Raw genomic sequence first — 22,092 nt, 5'->3', positions numbered from 1 at the left:
TCTCTCCTCAGGCCGTTGGTGGCTGGTCCCCTGCAGGAAGGTGAGGTGCTGGAGGTCCCTCCGCCCCCTCTGGACACCGCCTCCACCCGGATCGCCCTGCGCCTCGAGGACGGTGGGGGGGGGGTACTGTTGGGGGGGGGGGTACTGTCACGACTCCCACTGAAGGTGGCAGCCCTGCCTGTTCGGGAGGCGCTCGGCGCTCGTCGTCGCCGGTCTACTAGCCGCCACCGATCCCTTTTTCCTTTTCTGTTCGTTCGGTCTAATTGGTTGCACCTGTCTCTTATTTTGTTTCTTGATTTATGTCTATTTAAACCTGTTAGGCCCGCCTATGTTTGTGCGGGGTTGTTCCTCTGTTAGTTTGTGGATGTGTATTTGTATTTTATTTTCTCCGGAATGTTGGGGTCCTGTGTTTGGGCCGGTCAGTTTTATGCGCCTAGTGTTTTGGCGTGACCGTTTGTACCGGAATAAAATACGCTCTCTGCGCCTGACTCCAACCCACTACTCCTAGAAGACGTGACAGCTACCTTGAGATCATTGACAAGATCCTCCTGTGTATTTCTGGGCTGATTCCTCACCGTTCTCATGATCATTGCAACTCCACGAGGTGAGATCTTGCATGGAGCCCCAGGCCGAGGGAGATTGACAGTTCTTTTGTGTTTCTTCCATTTGCGAATAATCGCACCAACTGTTGTCACCTTCTCACCAAGCTGCTTGGCGATGGTCTTGTAGCCCATTCCAGCCTTGTGTAGGTCTACAATCTTGTCCCTGACATCCTTGGAGAGCTCTTTGGTCTTGGCCATGGTGGAGAGTTTGGAATCTGATTTGACTGATTGCTTCTGTGGACAGGTGTATTTTATACAGGTAACAAACTGAGATTAGGAGCTCTCCCTTTAAGAGTTTGCTCCTAATCTCAGCTCGTTACCTGTATAAAAGACACCTGGGAGCCAGAAATCTTTCTGATTGAGAGGGGGTCAAATACTTATTTCCCTCATTAAAATGCAAATCAATTTATACAAATTTTGACATGCGTTTTTCTGGATTTTTGTTGTTGTTATTCTGTCTCTCACTGTTCAAATAAACCTACCATTAAAATTATAGACTGATCATTTCTTTGTCAGTGGGCAAATGTACAAAATCAGCAGGGGATCAAATACTTTTTTCCCTCACTGTACATGTAAACACAGGCCAACACCTGTATTACCACTTTAAACAACTTCAACTATAGAACGGTAGCAACCTGTTTTGAAACTCACTATTTGCAGGAGGGAGAGGTAGCCCATGGCCACGTTGTCATAGTTGACCTTGGCATTCATCCAGCGCACGTCATCATTACCCTCCATTAGTTGATAGCATTCGGTCTTGTTATTCACAACGTCAGCAGAGAACCTCTCCTCAGACGTTGTGTTGAAGCAGTAGTAGTACTTCCCAGCAAACAGGTTTACACCCATGATGCTGAAGATGAGCCAGAAGATGAGGCACACTAGAAGCACGTTGAAGATGGAAGGAATAGCCCCTACCAGAGCATTCACCACCACCTGTGGAAAGGTTTAGGGTTCATTTTAGAAAACCAACACATTTGAGGAAACCTACAAGTCAAATCCCTAGTAAAAGAAGCGCTTGTACAGTATGTGAAAAGGGATTCATGTTGAACAGCTGAGACCCATTGGAGTGAAATACTCTTTGGATTGTTGATCCATTCTCGAAAATGTATCAGCAAATGCATTTCATTTCTAGGGCCACAGATTTACATGTTTGGGACTCGTCAAATACACCAGCTCTCTTGTTTCGGTTTTCTCGACTTATGAAAGACTACTCACTCACCCTCATTCCCTCAAATCTGGACAGGGCGCGGAGGGGCCGCAAGGCCCTTAAAGTTCGAAGAGATTTGATTGGTCCAAGTTCAGCATAGCCCAGGATGTTAGCCGTTAAGCTAATCAAAGACACCTAGGAGATTTGGGACGCCACAACAACATGTGAAGATTAGCTTTCTCAAATGAACTGAAATATTGCTCATTTATATTGATTAAATATGACATATAAATATTGATAAAAATAAAATATAGCTTATTATGACGAGGATGCACTACACAGATGGGCTGGGGTTAATACTTTGACTTACATCCACAATGAGGAAGTCCAGCCAGCACCATGCGTTTGTGAAGTAGGCCTGGAATCCGTAAGCCACCCACTTCAGGAGCATCTCAATAATGAACACGTAGGTGAAGACTTGATCAGCATATTCCAGGATGATTTTTATGGTCCTGCGCTGCTCAATGTATATGTCTTCAAAAGCCTGTGGAGCAAAATATTATGGACAGCTGTTTCAAAATACCGTATGTCGGTTATTTGCGTTGCACTGAAAGAAGGCATCACAAGATCTCACCAAAGCGCCGCTGCTCATCAGGATCATGAAGATGATGAAGGTCTCAAAGTAGTTGTGCTCCACAATGAGGAAGCATGTCTTCCTGAAGTTCCACCAAGTCTTTCCTTTGCCCGCGGTGATGTCAAAATCAAGGCACGGGCATCGTCCAATGCATTCTACCAGAGATTTGAGGAAAGAGAACATATTAGTAAGAATAGGCTAAACCCCATCTACCAGTACTATCCACATCGGTCAAGTCAGGGATTTCAGAACTACAATCAGTGCAGGTGAAAAAACACAATTAATTAAAGGAGATGAGTGGGGTGCTAATGAATTCATATTCACTTAAAGTATTTTCTACCATCTGAACCATACAGGGAACCTCCATTTAAATAGGCAGTATAGCCATTGTCATATCAACCAGGGAAACGCAACATGACTCAAACAAATCTACACTAAGTAAGCGAGCCCTGCTCTCTCTCCCTCCCTCCTCCTGAATAACTAAGTCAATCATTGGAGGCTGATGTAGCTGAACTACAGTATACTGAACAAAAATAGAAATGTAACATGGAACAATTTCTAAGATTTTACTGAGTTACAGTTCATATAAGATTAACGGCACGGCAATGGGCCTCAGGATCTCGTCACGGTGTCTCTGTGCATTAAATTGCCATCGATAAAATGCAATTGTGTTCGTTGCCGTAGTTTATGCCTGCCCATACCATAACCCCACCACCACCATGGGGCACTCTGTTCACAACGTTGACATCAGAAAACCGCTCGCCCACATGATGCCATACACGTGGTCTGCGGTTGTGAGGCCAGTTGGACAATTTCTCTAAAATGACATTGGAGGCAGTTTATGGTAGAGAAATTAACATTCAGTTCTCTGGTAAAAGCTCTGGTAGACAGTCATGGAGCCAGTAATGCCAATTGCAAGCTCCCTCAAAACTTGAGACATCTGTGGCATTGTGTTGTGCGACAAAACTGCATACTTTAGAGTGGCCTTTTATTGTCCATGTATTGTCCACAGCATAAGGTGCATCTGTGTAATGATCATGCTGTTTAATCAGCTTCTTTATATGCCACACCTGTCAGGTGGATAGATTATCTTGGAAAATGAGAAATACTCACTAACAGGGACATAAACAAATTTGTGCACATCATTTTAGAGAAATGTGTTTTTTGTGCATATGGAACATTTCTGGGATCTTTTATTTCAGCTCATGGAACATGGGAACAACACTTTACATGTTGCGTTTATATTTTTGTTCAGTGGATATTGACTCCCATGGCAGCATCAAGCCTGTAAGAGGGAGATCCTCTTACTCTCGGTCCAGCAGTTCTCAGGGTTGGTGGTGTCTGCCTCTTCTTCCTCCTCTTCTTCCACTTCAGGGGGATTGTCCACTGTGCTGCATATTGAAGAGGCATTGTCCGGTGCAATAGGTTTCTTTAACTGTAGTGGGAGAGACATCTGTATTAGATAATATGCAATATCTCATATGTAGCTAATCTTATAGCAAAAAAAAAATATTTAAAACATAAAATGTGAACAATCCCTTTAAATAAATTGTATCTTGAAATCCGAGGTTAATCATGCCCACTGGGTTGGATTGAGAGACATGAAATGTAATTCTATATCATCAACTTAGTAAGTGACCTTTATGACCTTTATTTACTCACTGTTTTGAGCAGATTGTATAAAGATCGAGACGCTTTTGCTGAGACACAGCACAAAATGATTTGGTTTAGTAAGAGGAGGAATGACTTAAGTTACCTATGTGTCTATAACTCTTTGCCCAGTCACAGATTCATATGGTATCTCTCTTTCACATACAGTGCCGCTTGTCACATTAGACTAATGAGTAAACACACCGTGGGAAAGAAGTAGGACAAACTGTCGCCCTACAGTCTCTTTAAAGTTTGTAAACATGTCAGCTCCAAAGAATTATTCAACCCCTGCACTGGAGAACATAAAATGTAACTCAAAACGGAAAAAAGACTGGCTTTATTTATACCGTGCGTCAATATGCACTGTCTGATAATTTGACAAGATGTGGTGTCTTATTTCAGGTTTTATTTATGTGATCAAACGATTTATTTACCCTTTTATAATTTATTTACACCATATTCTGAGAAATGGGTCTCAGCTGGGGTAGCTAAAGCAGAGGTCAGAGTTGAAATGCCATGGGTTTAGCCGTAAGCGGAGCTGTCATGTGAAACATGTCATTTGATCCATTTTAGAGGCACGCCAAAGGTATGCATTACTCAATCGTTCAGGCTTTAGCTCCTGAATGAAACAAATGTTATATGATTTGGCCTGCTGAGGAACTGACAAAGGCATGCTCTGTATTTACAAGACACTAAAACAAATATATGAGGTATATATATATATATATATATATATATATATATATTTACCTCGTATAATTATATACAGTACCAGTCAAAAGTTTGGACACACCTACTCATTCAAGGGTTTTTCTTTATTTTTACTATTTTCTACATTGTAGAATTATAGTGAAGAAATCAAAACTATGAAATAACACATATGGAATCAAATACAGTACATTATACATTTGAGATTTTTCTAATTAGCCACCCTTTGCCTTGATGACAGCTTTGCACACTCTTGGCATTCTGTCAACAAACTTCATGAGGAATGCTTTTCCAACAGTCTTGAAGGAGTTCCCACATATGCTGAGCACTTGTTGGCTGCTTTTCCTTCACTCTGCGGTCCAACTCATCCCAAACCATCTCAATTGGATTGCGATCATGTGATTATGGAGGCCAGGTCATCTGATGCAGCACTCCATCACTCTCCTTGGTCAAATAGCCCTTACACAGGCTGGAGGTGTGATTTGGGTTAGAGGTATGTTCCTCTGTACAAGAGGAATACCTATGTAAGAATGCTGTTCATTGACTATAGCTCAGCATTATTATTTTTTTCCCACCTTTATTTAACCAGGTAGGCTAGTTGAGAACAAGTTCTCATTTGCAACTGCGACCTGGCCAAGATAAAGCGTAGAAATTCGACACATACAACAACACAGAGTTACACATGGAATAAACAAAACATACAGTCAATAATACAGTAGAACAAAAGAAAATGTCTATAAAAGTATATATACAGTGAGTGCAAATGAGGTAAGTTAAGGCAAAAAATAAGCCATGGTGGCGAAGTAATTACAATATAGCAATTAAACACTGGAATGGTAGATGTGCAGAAGATGAATGTGCAAGTAGAGATACTGGGGTGCAAAGGAGCAAGATAAATAAATAAATACAGTATGTGGATGAGGTAGGTAGATAGATGGGCTGTTTACAGATGGGCTATGTACAGGTGCAGTGATCTGTGAGCTGCTCTGACAGCTGGTGCTTAAAGCTAGTGAGGGAGATTTGAGTCTCCAGCTTCAGAGATTTTTGCAGTTCGTTCCAGGTATTGGCAGCAGAGAACTGTAAGGAAAGATGACCAAAGGAGGAATTGGCTTTGGGGGTGACCAGTGACATATACCTGCTGGAGTGCGTGCTACAAGTGGGTGCTGCTATGTTGAGCAGTGAGCTGAGATAAGGCGGGGCTCTACCTAGCAGAGACGTGTAGATAACCTGTAGCCAGTGGGATTGGTGAAGAGTATGAAGCAAGGGCCAACCAACGAGAGCGTACAGGTCGCAATTGTGGGTAGTGTATGGGGCTTTGGTGACAAAACAGAGGGCACTGTGATAGACTGCATCCAGTTTGTTGAGTAGAGTGTTGGAGGCTATTTTATAGATGACGTCACCAAAGTCGAGGATCGGTAGGATGATCAGTTTTACGAGGGTATGTTTGGCAGCATGAGTGAAGGATGCTTTGTTGCGATATATAAGAAGCCGATTCTAGATTTAATTTTGGATTGGAGCTGCTTAATGTGAGTCTGGAAGGAGAGTTTACAGTCTAACCAGACACCCAGGTAGTTGTCCACATATTCTAAGTCAGAGCAGTCCAGAGTAGTGATGCTGGACGGGCGAGTAGGTGTGGGCAGTGATCGATTGAATAGCATGCATTTAGTTTTACTTGCGTTTAAAAGCAGTTGAAGGCCACGGAAGGAGAGTTGTATGGCATTGAAGCTCGTCTGGAGGATAGTTAACAGTGTCCAAAGAGGGGCCAGAAGTATACAGAATGGTGTCGTCTGCGTAGAGGTGGATCAGCGAATCACCAGCAGCAAGAGCAACATCATTGATGTATACAGAGAAGAGAGTCGGCCCGAGAATTGAACCCTGTGGCACACCCATAGAGACTGTCAGAGGTCCGGACAACAGGCCCTCCAATTTGACACACTGAACTCTATCAGAGAAGTAGTTGGTAAACCAGGCGAGGCAATCATTTGAGAAACCAAGGCTGTCGAGTCTGCCAATAAGAATGTGGTGATTGACAGAGTCGAAAGCCTTGGCCAGGTCGATGAATATGGCTGCACAGTAATGTCTCTTATCGATGGTGGTTATGATGACGTTTAGGACCTTGAGCGTGGCTGAGGTGCACCCATGACCAGCCCTGAAAGCAGATTGCATAGCGGGGAAGGTACGGTGGGATTCGAAATGGTCAGTAATCTGTTTGTTAACTTGGCTTTCGAAGACCTTAGAAAGACAGAGTAGGATAGATATAGGTCTGTAGCAGTTTCGGTCTAGAGTATCACCCCCTTTGAAGAGGGGGATGCCGCGGCAGCTTTCCAATCTTTGGGAATCTCAGACGATGCAAAAGAGAATTTGAACAGGCTAGTAATAGGGGTTGAAACAATTTTGGTAGATCATTTTAGAAAGAGAGGGTCCAGATTGTCTAGCCCGGCTGATTTGTATGGGTCCAGATTTAGCTCTTTCAGAACATCAGGTATCTGGATTTGGGTGAAGGAGAAATGGTGGGGGCTTGGGAGGGTTGCTGTGGAGGGTGCAGGGCAGTAGAGGTAGCCAGGTGGAAAGCATGGCCAGCCGTAGAGAAATGCTTACTGAAATTCTCAATTATAGTGGATTTATCGGTGTTAACAGTGTTTCCTAGCCTCAGAGCAGTGGGCAGCTGGGAGGAGGTGTTCTTATTCTCCATGGACTTTACACTTTACCAGAACTTTTTTTGAGTTAGTACTACACGATGCAAATTTCTGTTTGAAAAAGCTAGCCTTAGCTTTTCTAACTGCCTGTGTATTTGTTCCTAACTTCCCTGAAAAGTTGCATATCACCACAGTACCCTCCAAGCTCATCATCAAGCTGGAGGTCCTGGGCATCAACCCCGCCCTGTGCAATTAGTTCCTAGACTTCCTGATGGACCGCCCCCAGGTAGGAAACAACATCTCCCCCTCGCTGAGCTTTAACACTGGGGCCCCATAAGGGTGAGTGTTCAGCCCCCTCCTGTACTCCCTGTTCACCCACGACTGAGTGGCCATGCACGCTCCAACTCAATCATCAAGTTTGCAGACGACACAACAGTAGTGGGCTTGATTACCAACGACAAGACAGCCTACAGGGAGGAGGTGACGGCACTCGGAGTGTTGTGTCCTCAAAACAACCTCTCACTCAACGTCAAAAAAACAAAGGAGAATGATCGTGGACTTCATGAAACAGCAGAGAGAACACACCCCTATCTACATTGAAGGGACAGCAGTGGAGAAAGTGGAAAGTTCTAAGTTCCTCGGCGTTAACATCAACAACAAACTGAAATGGTCCACCAATACAGACAGTGTGGTGAAGAAGGCGCAACAGTGCCTCTTTAATCTCAGGAGGCTGAAGAAATGTGGCTTGTCACCCAAAACCCTGACTAACTTTTACAGATCCACAATCGAGAGCATCCTGTCGGGCTGTATCACAGCCTGGTATGGCAACTCCTCCGCACTCAACCGCAAGGCTCTCCAGAGGGTGGTGCGGTCTGCACAACGCATCACCGGGGGCAAACGTCCTGCCCTCCATGACACCTACCTCACCCGATGTCAGAGGCAGGCAAAAAAAGATAATGAAAGACAACAACCACCCGAGCCCCTGCCTGTTCACACCGCTACCATCCAGAAGGCGAGGTCAGTACAGGTGCATCAAAGCTGGGAAGAAGAACAGCTTCTATCTCAAGGTCATCAGACTGCTAAACAGCCATCACTAACTAGAGAGGCTGCTGTCTACATGGAGAACAAATCACTGGCCACTTTAACAAATGGATCACTAGTCACTTTAAACAACATCACTTTAAATAATGCCACTTTAATAATGTTTACATATCTTATATTACTCATATCATATGTACAGTATATACCTGTCACGTCCTGACCTTAGTTCCTTTTTTTACATCTCTATTTTAGATTGGTAAGGGCGTGAGTTGGGGTGGGCATTCTATGTTTTGTTCTTGTGTTTATCTTGTGTTTCTATGTGTTTGGCCTGGTATGGTTCCCAATCAGAGGCAGCTGTCTATCGTTGTCTCTGATTGAGAACCATACTTAGGCAGCCTGTTTTCGCCTTTGAGTTGTGGATAGTTGTTTTCTGTTTCGTATCTGTACCAGACAGAACTGTTTCAGTTTTGTTTATTCACGTTGTTGTTTTTGTATTTTTCAGTGTTCTATTAAAATAATTATGAACACGTACCACGCTGCACCTTGGTCCTCACCTTCTTCCACCAACGACAACCGTTATAATACCGTATTTTCTACCATCTATTGCACCTTGCCTATGCCGCTCGGCTATCGCTCACCCATATATTTCTATGTACATGTTCTCATTCACCCCTTTTAGATGTGTGTGTATTATGTAGTTCTTGGGGAATTGTTCGATTACTTGTTAGATATTACTGCACTGTCCGAACCAGAAGCACCTGCATTAAGCTACACTCGCATTAACATTTGCTAACCATGTGTATGTGACCAATAACATTTGATTTGATTTGAGCTGTTCTTGCCATAATATGGACTTGGTATTTTACCAAATAGGGCTATCTTCTGTATACCACCGCTATCTTGTCACAACACAACTGATTGGTTTAAACGCATTAAGAAGGAAAGAAATTCCACAAATGAACTTTTAACAAGGCACACCTGTTAATTGAAATGCATTCCAGGTGACTACCTCATGAAGCTAGTTGAAAGAATGCCAAAAGTGTGCAAAGCTGTCATCAAAGCTACTATGAAGAATCTCAAATCTCAAATATACACTGCTCAAAAAATAAAGGGAACACTTAAACAACACAATGTAACTCCAAGTCAATCACACTTCTGTGAAATCAAACTGTCCACTTAGGAAGCAACACTGATTGACAATAAATTTCACATGCTGTTGTGCAAATGGAATAGACACCAGGTGGAAATTATAGGCAATTAGCAAGACACCCCCAATAAAGGAGTGGTTCTGCAGGTGGTGACCACAGACTACTTCTCAGTTCCTATGCTTCCTGGCTGATGTTTTGGTCACTTTTGAATGCTGGCGGTGCTTTCATTCTAGTGGTAGCATGACGTTTGGCATTTGCCAGAGAACACCAAGATTGGCAAATTCGCCACTGGCGCCCTGTGCTTCTTCACAGATGAAAGCAGGTTCACACTGAGCATGTGACAGACGTGACAGAGTCTGGAGACGCAGTGGAGAACGTTCTGCTGCCTGCAACATCCTCCAGCATGACCGGTTTGGCGGTGGGTCAGTCATGGTGTGGGGTGGCATTTCTTTGGGGGGCCGCACAGCCCTCCATGTGCTCGCCAGACGTAGCCTGACTGCCATTAGGTACCCGAGATGAGATCCTCAGACCCCTTGTGAGACCATATGCTGGTTCGGTTGGCCCTGGGTTCCTCCTAATGCAAGACAATGCTAGACCTCATGTGGCTGGAGTGTGTCAGCAGTTCCTGCAAGAGGAAGGCATTGATGCTATGTACTGGCCCGCCCGTTCCCCAGACCTGAATCCAATTGAGCACATCTGGGACATCATGTCTCACTCCATCCACCAACGCCACGTTGCACCACAGACTGTTCAGGAGTTGGCGGATGCTTTAGTCCAGGTCTGGGAGGAGATCCCTCAGGAGACCATCCGCCACCTCATCAGAAGCATGCCCAGGAGTTGTCGGGAGGTCATACAGGCACGTGGAGGCCACATACACTACTGAGCCTCATTTTGACTTGTTTTAAGGACATTACATGACATTACAAGGACATTTAAGGACATCAAAGTTGGATCAGCCTGTAGTGTGGTTTTCCACTTTAATTTTGAGTGTGACTCCAAATCCAGACCTCCATGGGTTGATAAATTTGATTTCCATTGATAATTTTTGTGTGATTTTGTTGTCAGCACATTCAACTATGTAAAGAGAAAGGTTTTTAGTTTTGAATAAGAAGATTTCATTCATACAGATCTAGGATGTGTTATTTTAGTGTTCCCTTTATTTTTTGGAGCAGTGTATTTTGATTTGTTCAACACTTTTTTGGTTACTACCATATGTGTTATTTCATAGTTATTTCATAGTTTGGATATCTTCACTACTATTCTCATTCTAAAACCCTGGAATGAGTAGGTGTGTCCAAACTTTTGACTGGTACTGTATATACAGCATAAAAATATCTAGCTTTCACAGATTTTAATTTGTACCCCGACACAGTAAGAGTATGAGTGGTGTGAAGTGTTTCCTTTAGGAGTATGTGTGAGTATGCAGGTAGCTGTGTGTGTGTCAGGTTTGCTAAACATGCTGCGCTGGTCTTCTTTCCCACGCTCCGTCTTACAGTCACATGGTCTCTCCTCTCTTTGCAACCAGACGATCAGAGATAGATAGATGTTCTCTCTGTAGCAGAGGCAGTATGTGATCTTTATGAGCTTCTATCTGGGTCTGATGGCACTGATCCCAGTAAATTGTTTTGCAGTCTTTACAGCAGTATTCACCGAAGTGTTTTTGTGGAGCAAAGTCTGCTGAAACTATACAGTGAATATGGTAGTGTATGCAGTTAACTATAGTATAATTAATGTAGTTAAAGAAAACTGTAGTATATGGTATAGTAATTTAATGTAGTGTTTTTGCGGATTGTAGTATACTGTAGTATTTACCGTGGTGTTTTTGATGACTGTAGTATACTGTAATATTTACTGTAGTGTTTTACTTTTATCTTTAACATAGAAGTGAAGGCTTTCTCCTTGAGGAAACCTACTGGAGAAATACTAAAAGAGCTAATTTTCCATAACCTGCAGGTAGGTCGGTAGGACTGGGGTCTGAATGGATATTTCAGAGCTTCTGCTCTTTTCTATAACTTATAGGGAACATAATATATGACCTATACTTGGCATGTAGGTTTCTCACTTGTCACAAATTGGGATATGGGGGAGGGGAATGGGTAGGGTATATGCAAATTAAATACTGTAGTATTTACAATAGTCGTGTTTTTGTGGACTGTACTGTTTTTGAGGACATGACTGGAGTATTTACTATTTGGGATACACGGTATATCGGTGAACATATCGGAATCGGACGATATTAGCTAAAAATGCCAACATCGGTATCGGCCGTTGTCTAGTTCAACGGCGATGTTAGAAACCTATGTCAAAGCTACCATGCATTCCTATATGACGTAGATACATGACATAGAATTTGGCGCTACACGTGCAACACAGCATTCCTAACCTAGCCCACACAATGTATGCTGTGCGGATCGAGCAGTCAACAAGCAAGACAACTCAAAGGCGAAATCAATTAAAGATAAGATAATGGAATTCATTGCCCTTGAACGGCAACCATTCTCTGTCGTGGGTGATGTTGGCTTTCGCCGACTGGTCGAGCACCGGTACACAGTACCAAGTGCGCTATTTTTTCAATGTTGCCGTATCGGAGTTTCACAATAATAGTGTCACTGCTATTAGCTTCACGACATACATACTATGGAATGCCGTTTGGGTCTTTGCATGTCAAACAAAATACAGTAGCACTGTCAAAGCTGTACAAAAAAGTCTGCAAACAAGCAAACACCGGCCACGAACAATGTGTTTACAATACCGCTTTGGTAATAAAGCATAATTTGTTTGACCGCAACTTCTGGGGTAGCTAGCTTTAGCTTGGTACCTAGCTAGCTAGCACTAATACAATATTGAAATTGAACTTCAGTTCATGAAAATAAATCGCTAGCCACCTACTTAACCGAAGCTAACATTATAAGCAGCCAGCTAGCTTCATCTGGCTAGTGAGGCTCAACCAGACAGGGTTATGTGTTGTGAAGCTAGCCGCAATAATGATTAGGCACAGTAGTGGAATTTGCATTTTGCCTTCAAAATGAAAGAATGTCATTGACAGTGATGCAAATAAATACAAATAGTAGAATTATGCCATACTTTTATTTTGAAGGCTAATAGATGGGTCCGACCACCATTAATCAAATAAGAACTGTCTTATAAATTAGGGTTATTTTAGATGATGACACATAGCTATATAGTTAGCTAGCTAACTAAAGCTACTGAAACAGATGCTGTGTCATTTGACAAGTCAAAAACTGTTATTTGACGTGTATCTTTTTTGACACGGAAAGACCCAAACGGCGTTCCATAGAAATCCTGGTTGAGAATGAAAAGACTGAACAAATGAACAACGAAGCAGCACAGCAAGTAAGTGAAAGAAATTGGTTTTGATGATGTTTTACTGCTAATGGGGAAACACGCAAATGCCTCAAAAATAACTTCTTGGTCATATGGTGTGTGTGTGTATGTGTGTGTGTGTGACCTTTATTTAACTAGGCAAGTCAGTTAAGAACAAATTCTTATTTACAATGACAGCAGGACGATGCTGGGCCAAATGTGCGCCGCCCTATGGGACTCCCAATCACAGCCGAATGTGAAACAGCCTGGATTCGAACCAGGGACTGTAGTGATGCCTCTTGCACTGAGATGCAGAGCCTTATACCGCTGCGTCCATGTGTATGTTAACTATTTCACTGTACTAGAATGCTTAAAAGGCCGCAAAAATTAAAAATATCGGTTATCGTAATCAGGTATTTTTTGGGCAAGGAAAATATTGGATTTCGGTATCGGCCAAAAATGTCATATCGGTGCATCGCTATTTACTATAGTATTTTGGGGTGGATAATATTGTAGTATTTACTATAGTATTCTACAGTATATAGTGTTACAACATTCTATAGTAAGTACTACACATGATCGAGGGATACTACAGTGTGCAGTACAGTATTCAACAGTATAATACATATTACTACATAATTCTATAGTAAGTACTGTAGTATTATATAGTAAACTGTAGGATTTTTTTTATGTGGGTAGTCTACCCTGCATGTCAGCAGCAGACAGAATTATTTAGATTGTCACAGCAGAACAAAAATACCGTAGTTTGCTTAAGTGATTTGGCTATAAGAAACCAAAGACCCATAAAACGTACCAAAAGGAATCTTATCCGCATTACAATAATACTGATACTGAATAGAATAATACTAGTACTAATACAATTGGCAATTGATAACAATATATGATGAGCATGTGCTTGTATATTGGTTATTTTTCTTGTCAGTATGAAGCCTTAGTCTTGATAACTCTCTATATTGCTTGTAATAAACGCTCAAAATATAACCCCACTGGGCACAGACATCAGTTCAACATCTATTCCACGTTGGATCAACAGAATTTCATTGAACGGACATGGAAACAATGTAGATTCAACCAGTGTGTGTCCAGTGGGAACGGATGTCTCTGTCATGTTTTACTCATCAATAATGCCAAGGTCTTACCTCAGTATCCTCTTTAGCATCTCCATTTGCACCTTCTCCTTCTTCCTCTTCAGAGATGTCATCCTCATCATCATCCGACTCCATTTTGGCAATAGGTACATCCAGGGTCAAATTGTCATTTGTAAGAAATCCACTTGGGTTAACATCGTCTATCCAAACGTCAAGCATTGTGAGCTCCAAATCAGCCTTTGGGTTGTCACTGGAGATTATATTTTTCAAAGCCAAGCTGCCCTTTGGGAGGCCGTCCACATCCCCATTACTACCCCCATTACCGTCAGCCCCGTCTCCATCCTCCTTAGGCTGCTTCCCTATGATAATGCAGAACTGCTGGATGACGTAGGCCTTGGCCCAGTCAATGCCTCTGGTGATCCTGCCGGTGGCGATCTGCAGGTTGTTCATCTCCCCGTCCTCCTCTGGAGCCGCCAGGTTGTCACCGCTGAAGGAGCTCAGCAGCAAGGCCAAGAAGAGGTTCAACACCTGGATGGATAGTTAGAACAACTGGATTTTTTAGCACACCGTATTTGTTATTATTGTCCCCCATGCTCTTGAACCAGGGTAGTGAAATGATAATTTACCAAATTATTTTCTGGTTAATATTGTCAAAAGTTTTCTAAAACGTTTTCCAGAGGTCAGTCAGACAGTGACTGTGTAACTTTACCTCTCAATAGTATCTAACAGTGGTATTGGACTGACCTCAAACGCCTGTTACATCATCAGTAGACTTAAGGCTGCCCCCTCCATGATTCCTGTAAGCCCTCTGCTATTTTCTCTATGCCACCTGCCCCAGTGGATCCCCAAACACCCCAAGGTCAGAACTGCTGGCGAATATCATGGAGCTAATAATAGCCCCTCCATTGAGTGAATGGTGTGTATCCTATTCGATGCCCCTGTTAGTCTATGGGATTCTCCCGGGAGTTCAGACAGAAAGCCCTGTTTGTCTTTGGCACATCGTTTGTTGTCAGGCTTTCGCTACCTCAACTGACATAGCTATTTCCTCTCTTCGCCCTATGAATAACCAAAGAGGAAACACAACCAGTTTCGTTTACAGTGAAGTACCGCCTGGTATCCATCAAAAGAATGGAGCTGGCATAATCGACTCAACATCTCACAGCAACATAAGCGCTGCATCTGTGGTATGTGCACTGTACGCATGGAGCGCTCCACTGAACACGCTCCCTGATCTCTCATTGCGTGTATATTACACCTTTTGAGAAATCCATGAATTAACTAAACACCAAAATAGTTCAATGCCCACATCCCATGGTTCAATGCATCACTCACCACTAGGTTACCGATGACCATGACCATCATGAAGACAACAAGACACATGCCCTGTCCGGCCACCTCCATGCACTCCCACATGGTCTCGATCCACTCTCCGCACAGCACCCGGAAGATGATGAGAAAAGCGTGAAAGAAGTCATGCATGTGCCAGCGGGGCAGCTCGCAGTCCAAGGAGATCTTGCAGACACACTCTTTGTAGCTCTTGCCGAAGAGCTGCATGCCCACCACAGCGAAGATGAAGACGATGATGGCCAGAACCAGGGTGAGGTTACCCAGTGCGCCCACTGAATTACCGATGATCTTGATTAGCATGTTGAGTGTGGGCCAGGATTTGGCCAGCTTGAAAACACGCATCTGCCCCCAAAACAATCAGAGACATTATTAGGTTTACATCGGGCTGGTTTCCCAGAAACTTGATTTTCCATTGAGCTGTGTCCAGAAAACTGGCCAATAATTAGGTTAGTTAGTAGAGTTAGTATCACTGCCTAATGTGATGTTAATCTTGCATAGGGTTGCAAAGGGAGGGCATATTTACGGGTCACTTTTAAAGTTTACCAGTAAACGACCAACGTTTTTTTTTAAATCACATGATATCTAGTGATCTTTTTGGGTACTTCAGATTATCACAGATGTCTGGAATTATCTATGGCCCTCTGTGTGCCTTTATCACATGTAAACTATTTACTGAACAAAAATATAAATGCAACAAGTAGTGTCGGTCCCATGTTTCACATCATATAAAAGATCCCAGAAATGTTCCATACGCACAGATTTTGTGCACAAACTTGTTTACATTCCTTTTAGAGAGTGTTACTCCTTTGGCAAGATAATCCAACAACCTGGCAGGTGTGGCATATCAAGAAGCTGATTAAACAGCATTATCATTACACAGGTGCACCTTGTGCTGAGGACAATAAAAAGCCACTCTAAAATGTGCAGTTTGGTCACACAACACAACGTCACAGATGTCTCAAGTTTTGACGGAGCATGCATTTGGCATGCTGACTGCAGGAAAGTCCGCCAGAGCTGTTGCCAGAGAATTTCTCTACCATAAACCACCTCCGATGTCGTTTTAGAGAATTTGTCAGTACGTCCAACCAGCCTCACAACCACAGACCACGTGTAACCATGCCAGCGCAGGAGCTCAACATCCTTCATTCTTCCTCTGTGAGATGGTCGGAGACCAGCTACCTGGAGAGCTGATTAAACTGAGAAGTATTTCTGTCTGTATGTAATAAAGTCCTTTTGTGGGTAAAACCTCATTCTGATTGGCTGGCCTGGCTCCCCAGTGGGTAGGCCTATGGCCTTCCAGGCCCACCGATGGCTGCGCCCCTGCCCAGTCAATGTGAAATCCATAGATTAGGGCCTAATTAATCAATTTAAATTGAATGATTTCCTTATATGAACTGTAATTCAGTAAAATCATTGAAATTGTTGCATGTTGCATTTATATATATATATAATTATTTTTTACAGAATATTTAAAACATGCAATATACCTGCAATGAAGCCTCTCAACAACTACATCACATTAGTAATCTAACAGACTCACATCCAGAGCGACACACAGAAGCATCCAGGGTCAACTCCCTGCTCAAGTGCACGCCGATAGATCTCCCAAAAGGTCAAAAACGGGCACCCGAACCAGCGATCCATCAGCAACCAGCCCAAGCTCCCAACCGCCAAGGTCACCAGCCCGTTTATATATATTTTTTAGTATATATAAAATAATAAATAAGATGCTTTTTAAAATAAAAAAAATGTAATGACAAAGCTGCAAAACATTATCCTAAATATAAACCATCAACTTAGTGAATGCAATTGGTGCTTGATATGAGGGTGTCAATATGTTTACAAAGGATTTTCACACCTATTTATTTGACTATGTCCAATAGATAGTGTTTTACTACGTCTTCATTGTAAATGTTGTAGCGTCAAACTGATGGCAGTTGTGAAAAAAAAGGTCAATAGTTGGAAGAGTTGCAGAGTTGACAAAAAATAATGCCATTGTTAATTAGACGCTTCTTTCATTAATTAGGCTCTTTTCTATTCAACCATATAGTCTATCCACTAGACATTCATGGACAGTATGGACACAGATATACAAAATGAGTCATATGAATACATAACATACATGCTATTCAAGTATAAATGACCCAAGTTACCACAGATTGCCATAGATGACCTGCTAATTACCCAAATTACAGAAGATTCCCGTAACTTTGGTAAATTACCCAGCAGTTTGCAACCCTACTCTTGCAACTATTTTATGAAAATGCTTTGATCTATCGGGATCCATTCTCACTGCACAGTTACACTGAGAGAGTATGTTCTAAACTTTGGGTGGAGTTACTCTCACCAGACGGAAGGAACGTAGCACGGATAGACCTTCGACGTTGGCCAGCCCCAGCTCCACCAGGCTCATTGTCACAATGATGCTGTCGAAGATGTTCCACCCGACCTGGAAGTAGTAGTACGGATCCATGGCGATGAGCTTCAGCACCATCTCTGCTGTGAAGATTCCTGTGAAGACCTGCACAAGAGATGAGAGAGGGGAGCCTCGTGACCTATATTGAAAACTGTGCCATGTGTAGATATGCAGATTCTGCACTGTGAACCTGCATTTTTAACATGATAATTTTGAGCGAGAGATTTCTAAGGTATCCCTGTCATGGCTTCAGAAGTGGTGAAGTGGAAGAGCATCATTAAGGAATGTGACTCACCAAGTTCCCCACACTTAGCACTTCTTCAAACTCTGGTGTCATGGGGTAGTGCTCCATGGCCATGAACATGGTGTTGAGTACAATGCAGATGGTGATACCCAAGTCCACGAATGGGTCCATCACTATGAAGTACATCCACTTCTTGAAAGTCACCCAGGGCACACAGCAGTTCCATTTCAGGAAGATGTCTGAACACTTGTACCAGCAAGGCGGACAAGGTCTCAGTTCCTCCTCCAAATCTGTTGGAATGAGGGTAAAGGAGGAGGGTGTTAGTTATTTTGCACACAACCCTTCACGATAAGATTTTAAAAAATGGGTTCATGATTTGTTTTCAACCTTTATTTATTGTTTGCAGCACCTAAAGTTCAAAAATATTATTAAAGTCTATGTAGGTCTTGAAAGGTATTACTTATCTTGAGCACCTAAAGTTAAAACGTGTAAGGCCTTGGGTTGTAGGTCTTATAGCTGAAGAAGCTGACACAATACGCCATCAGTGCATTAGATGGGAAACTTTGATGCTGAAACTCTGCATAACTCATAAAATAATATAAAAGAAGCCCTTGCTCTAACACAGTGGCCAATTGGAACACGGGTATTGGTGGATATCACAGTCCTATACATCACATTCCAGTCCCACACAAGGATTCCTTAGGACATTTCATTTCTCGTATACAGATCCATTGCGATTTGTGACAGGTACCGTCCATGTCATCTTGGCTGTAGACACTGGATGAACTGGGTGTCTTCTTCTGCAGGCCTACTACTTCCAGCTGGTCCTTACTCCCCTTGGGTCCACTGGCCTTCTTCAACACAACAGCAGACTGTAGAACAAAGAGAAACAAGACACACTTATCCATCAGGCGCATAGCAACACACTTAAAAAAATATATCTGTGTTTTACCCCCTTTTTTTCTCCCCAATTTCAACCTTGTCTCATCGCTGCAACTCCTCAACGGGCTTGGGAGGCGAAGGTCGCGTCATGCGTCCTCTGAAACATGACATGCCAAACCACGCTTCTTAACACTCGCCCGCTTAACCCGGAAGCCGGCCACACAAATGTGTCGGAGGACCTGACGACCGAGGTCAGCTTGCAGGCACCCGGCCCGCCCCAAGGAGTCGTTAGAGCGCAATGAGCCAAGAAAGCCCCCCCCGGCCAAACCCTTCCCTAACCCGGATGACGCTGGGCCAATTGTGCGCCGCCCTATGGGACTCCCGATCACGGCCGGTTGTGATACAGCCCGGGATCGAACACGATACAGTGCCTTAGACACTGCTGCACTACTCGGGAGGCCAGCAACCCACTTTTTCAGAGCCAAACCCAGCCTCACCAAACCAAACTGTACTGAGTTGGCTACGCATTCATTGATTATGCATTCATCATTGTTCCTGAAACCGCCCTGAAAAGGAAAATGTGAATAAACAATATCCGAGCCAGCGCAGTTTGGTTCAGGTCGGCACATTAGTGTGAAAAAGGTCATAACATCAAGAGCACAGCAACCCATCTGAGCCATGCAGCTCACCTCCTGGTCTGTCAGGACCTTGTTGGCGTTGGCACTGATCATGAGGCCTCCATTGGAGTCCTTTATAGCCTCGCTATAAAGGCTGGAGGACGTACACGCCTCATCATCAGCAACCTCTTCATCTGCCTTTTCACCTTTCTCTTTCTTAGATGTTCTACCGGACAGTGACGTCTGACTGCCAGCAATTTCAGCGTGTTCATGGTGTTCATGATGCCTGTCATGTCTCTGTCAGTCAAATAACCAGAATCAAACAAACCAGGGACGAGAACGACAAACATGAGCAATAATCTGCCAATTAACACTTAGTGTGATTACTAGGTATTTTTTGAATTCATCAAGTTCGTCAGACATTTGAATTGACTAACGAAATCGTTCTCTATCAACCATCATCTAATCAAAGAGTGCAATTTATTGTTTGTTGATTGGATTTATATATAGGGCCTTTTCTTCCCAGATGCTCAAAGCACTTTACATACATAGTAAGTTGATCACACCTCTTTGACCTCTGCTTCTCTCCTTTCTTTCAGCTGCACCATGATCATGGCATACTCCTCCTCCTTCTCCTTGGCCTCGGCCATGGTGGCCTCGTTCTGCTCGGCATACGCCATGGCCACCACAGCCAGTATCAGGTTGATCAGGTAGAACGAGCCCAGGAAGATCACCACCACAAAGAAAATCATATAGGTTTTCCCTGCTGAGCGAAGAGTCTATGGGTAAGGGGGGGGGGGGGGGGGGGCAGTTAACTCAAAAGGAAACCGAGTGAGTACTCTTTCTGTATCAATATCCCTGATGACACATAAGATTGCAATCTCTCAAATTCAATCCTGGTCTACCGGCTGATGTTACAGATGTAATTTTCAGGAAATGTCAGGAGCAAATACAGCTCTATGTTGTTGTCATCGAAGAACATGACGTATACGCACCAGCTGGAATAGATTTTCCCAGAAGTCCTGTGTCATGAGCCGAAATAGGGCAAGATAGGCCCATCCAAAACTGTCGTAGCTTGTGTATCCATAGTTGGGATTCCCTCCGGCCTTCATACACGTGTATCCTTCAGGGCAATTTCTGTCAAAATGCCAATGAAGTGGCACAACAAATTCAATGGGACTTATGATCTTCAGCATTCAAAGATATGTTATATTTGAACTATGTTGAAATAATTTGCACCATATATTGCATTATCAATATAGAGACAAGGCAAGACTATAAAGCTACCCATATGCTCAACTCTGATATCCCAAAAAACCTACCCAGCATCAGAAGCATTTCCACAAAGAAGAGGGTCTAACATTCCAGGAAGGAAGTAATGGTTCACTAGGGTAAAACAGAGAAGGGACCTACATTAGAAAGTGCACCAAGTTGATATACAGTGCATTCGGAAAGTATTCAGCCTCTTGGACTTTTTCCACATTTTGTTAATTAACTTACAGCCTTATTCTAAAATGTATTAAATCGTTTTTTTCCTCATCAATCTACACACAATATCCCATAATGATGAAGCAAAAACAGATTTTTACATTTCTTTGCTAATTTATAAACATTTAAAAAATATGTCACATTTACATAAGTATTCAGACCCTTTACTTTGTTGAAGGCCCTTTAGCAGCAATCACAGCCCTGAGTCTACTTGGGTATGATGCTACAAGCTTGGCACACCTGTATTTGGGGAGTTTCTCCCATTCTTCTCTGCAGATCCTCTCAAGCTCTGTCAGGTTGGATGGGCAGCGTTAATGCACAGCTATTTTCAGGTCTCTCCAGAGATGTTCGATCGGGTTCAAGTCCGGGCTCTGGCTGGGCCACTCAAGGACATTCAGAGACTGGTCCCGAAGCCACTCCTGCGTTGTCTTGGCTGTGTGCTTAGGGTTGTTGTTCTGTTGGAAGGTGAACCTTCGCTCCAGTCTGAGGTTCTGAGCACTCTGGAGCAGGTTTTCATCAAGGATCTCTCTGTACTTTGCTCAGTTCATCTCTGCCTCGATTCTGACTAATCTCCCAGTCCCTGCCACTGAAAAACATCCCCACAGTATGATGCTGCCACCACCATGCTTCACCGTAGGGATGGTGCCAAGTTTACTCCAGACATGCTTGGCATTCCCCCCAGATGCTTGGCATTCAGGCCAAAGAGTTTAATCTTGGTTTCATCAGACCAGAGAATCTTGTTTCTCATGGTCTGACAGTCTTTAGGTGCCCTTTGGCAAACTCCAAGCGGGCTGTCATGTGTCTTCTACTGAGGAGTAGCTTCCGTCTGGCTACTCTAGCATAAAGGCCTGATTGGTGGAGTGCTGCAGAGATGGTTGTCCTTCTTACAGTTTCTCCCATCTCCACATAGGAACTCTGGAGCTCTGTCAGAGTGATCATCGGGTTCTTGATCACCTCCCTGACCAAAGCTCTTCTCCCCCAATTGCTCAGTTTGGCCGGGCGGCCAGCTCTAGCAAGAGTCTTGGTGATTCCAAACTTCTTCCATTTAAGAATGATGGAGGCCACTGTGTTCTTGGGGACCTTGAATACAGCATAAAGG

General features: G+C 43.3%; 1 protein-coding gene and 1 non-coding gene across 3 annotated transcripts in view; both read right to left on the bottom strand.

Annotated features, from left to right (window-relative positions):
• The window catches only part of LOC109898299 (sodium channel protein type 4 subunit alpha B-like), a 59,037-nt gene that overhangs the window by 9,147 nt on the left and 27,798 nt on the right, over window positions 1-22,092 (bottom strand). For both annotated transcript variants that reach the window (XM_020493228.2, XM_020493230.2), the window contains 14 exons: window positions 20,828-20,891; window positions 20,501-20,642; window positions 20,072-20,284; window positions 19,578-19,802; window positions 18,758-18,878; window positions 18,058-18,296; window positions 17,694-17,867; window positions 15,332-15,688; window positions 14,051-14,527; window positions 3,692-3,818; window positions 2,384-2,538; window positions 2,120-2,293; window positions 1,822-1,944; window positions 1,254-1,535 (listed from right to left, as the gene is read on the bottom strand). In XM_020493228.2, the coding sequence (XP_020348817.1) occupies window positions 1,254-1,535; window positions 1,822-1,944; window positions 2,120-2,293; window positions 2,384-2,538; window positions 3,692-3,818; window positions 14,051-14,527; window positions 15,332-15,688; window positions 17,694-17,867; window positions 18,058-18,296; window positions 18,758-18,878; window positions 19,578-19,802; window positions 20,072-20,284; window positions 20,501-20,642; window positions 20,828-20,891 (2,873 nt within the window). The remainder of the gene's footprint in view (window positions 1-1,253; window positions 1,536-1,821; window positions 1,945-2,119; window positions 2,294-2,383; window positions 2,539-3,691; window positions 3,819-14,050; window positions 14,528-15,331; window positions 15,689-17,693; window positions 17,868-18,057; window positions 18,297-18,757; window positions 18,879-19,577; window positions 19,803-20,071; window positions 20,285-20,500; window positions 20,643-20,827; window positions 20,892-22,092) is intronic.
• LOC116376000 (U7 small nuclear RNA) lies at window positions 11,453-11,507 on the bottom strand. The gene has a single exon (XR_004211401.1). It is a non-coding gene; the product is annotated as a U7 small nuclear RNA (small nuclear RNA).

The sequence above is a fragment of the Oncorhynchus kisutch genome, linkage group LG10 (assembly GCF_002021735.2).
Source record: "Oncorhynchus kisutch isolate 150728-3 linkage group LG10, Okis_V2, whole genome shotgun sequence".
NCBI classification, from domain to species: Eukaryota; Metazoa; Chordata; class Actinopteri; order Salmoniformes; family Salmonidae; genus Oncorhynchus; species Oncorhynchus kisutch.
This window is presented reverse-complemented; position numbering and strand designations above follow the sequence as displayed.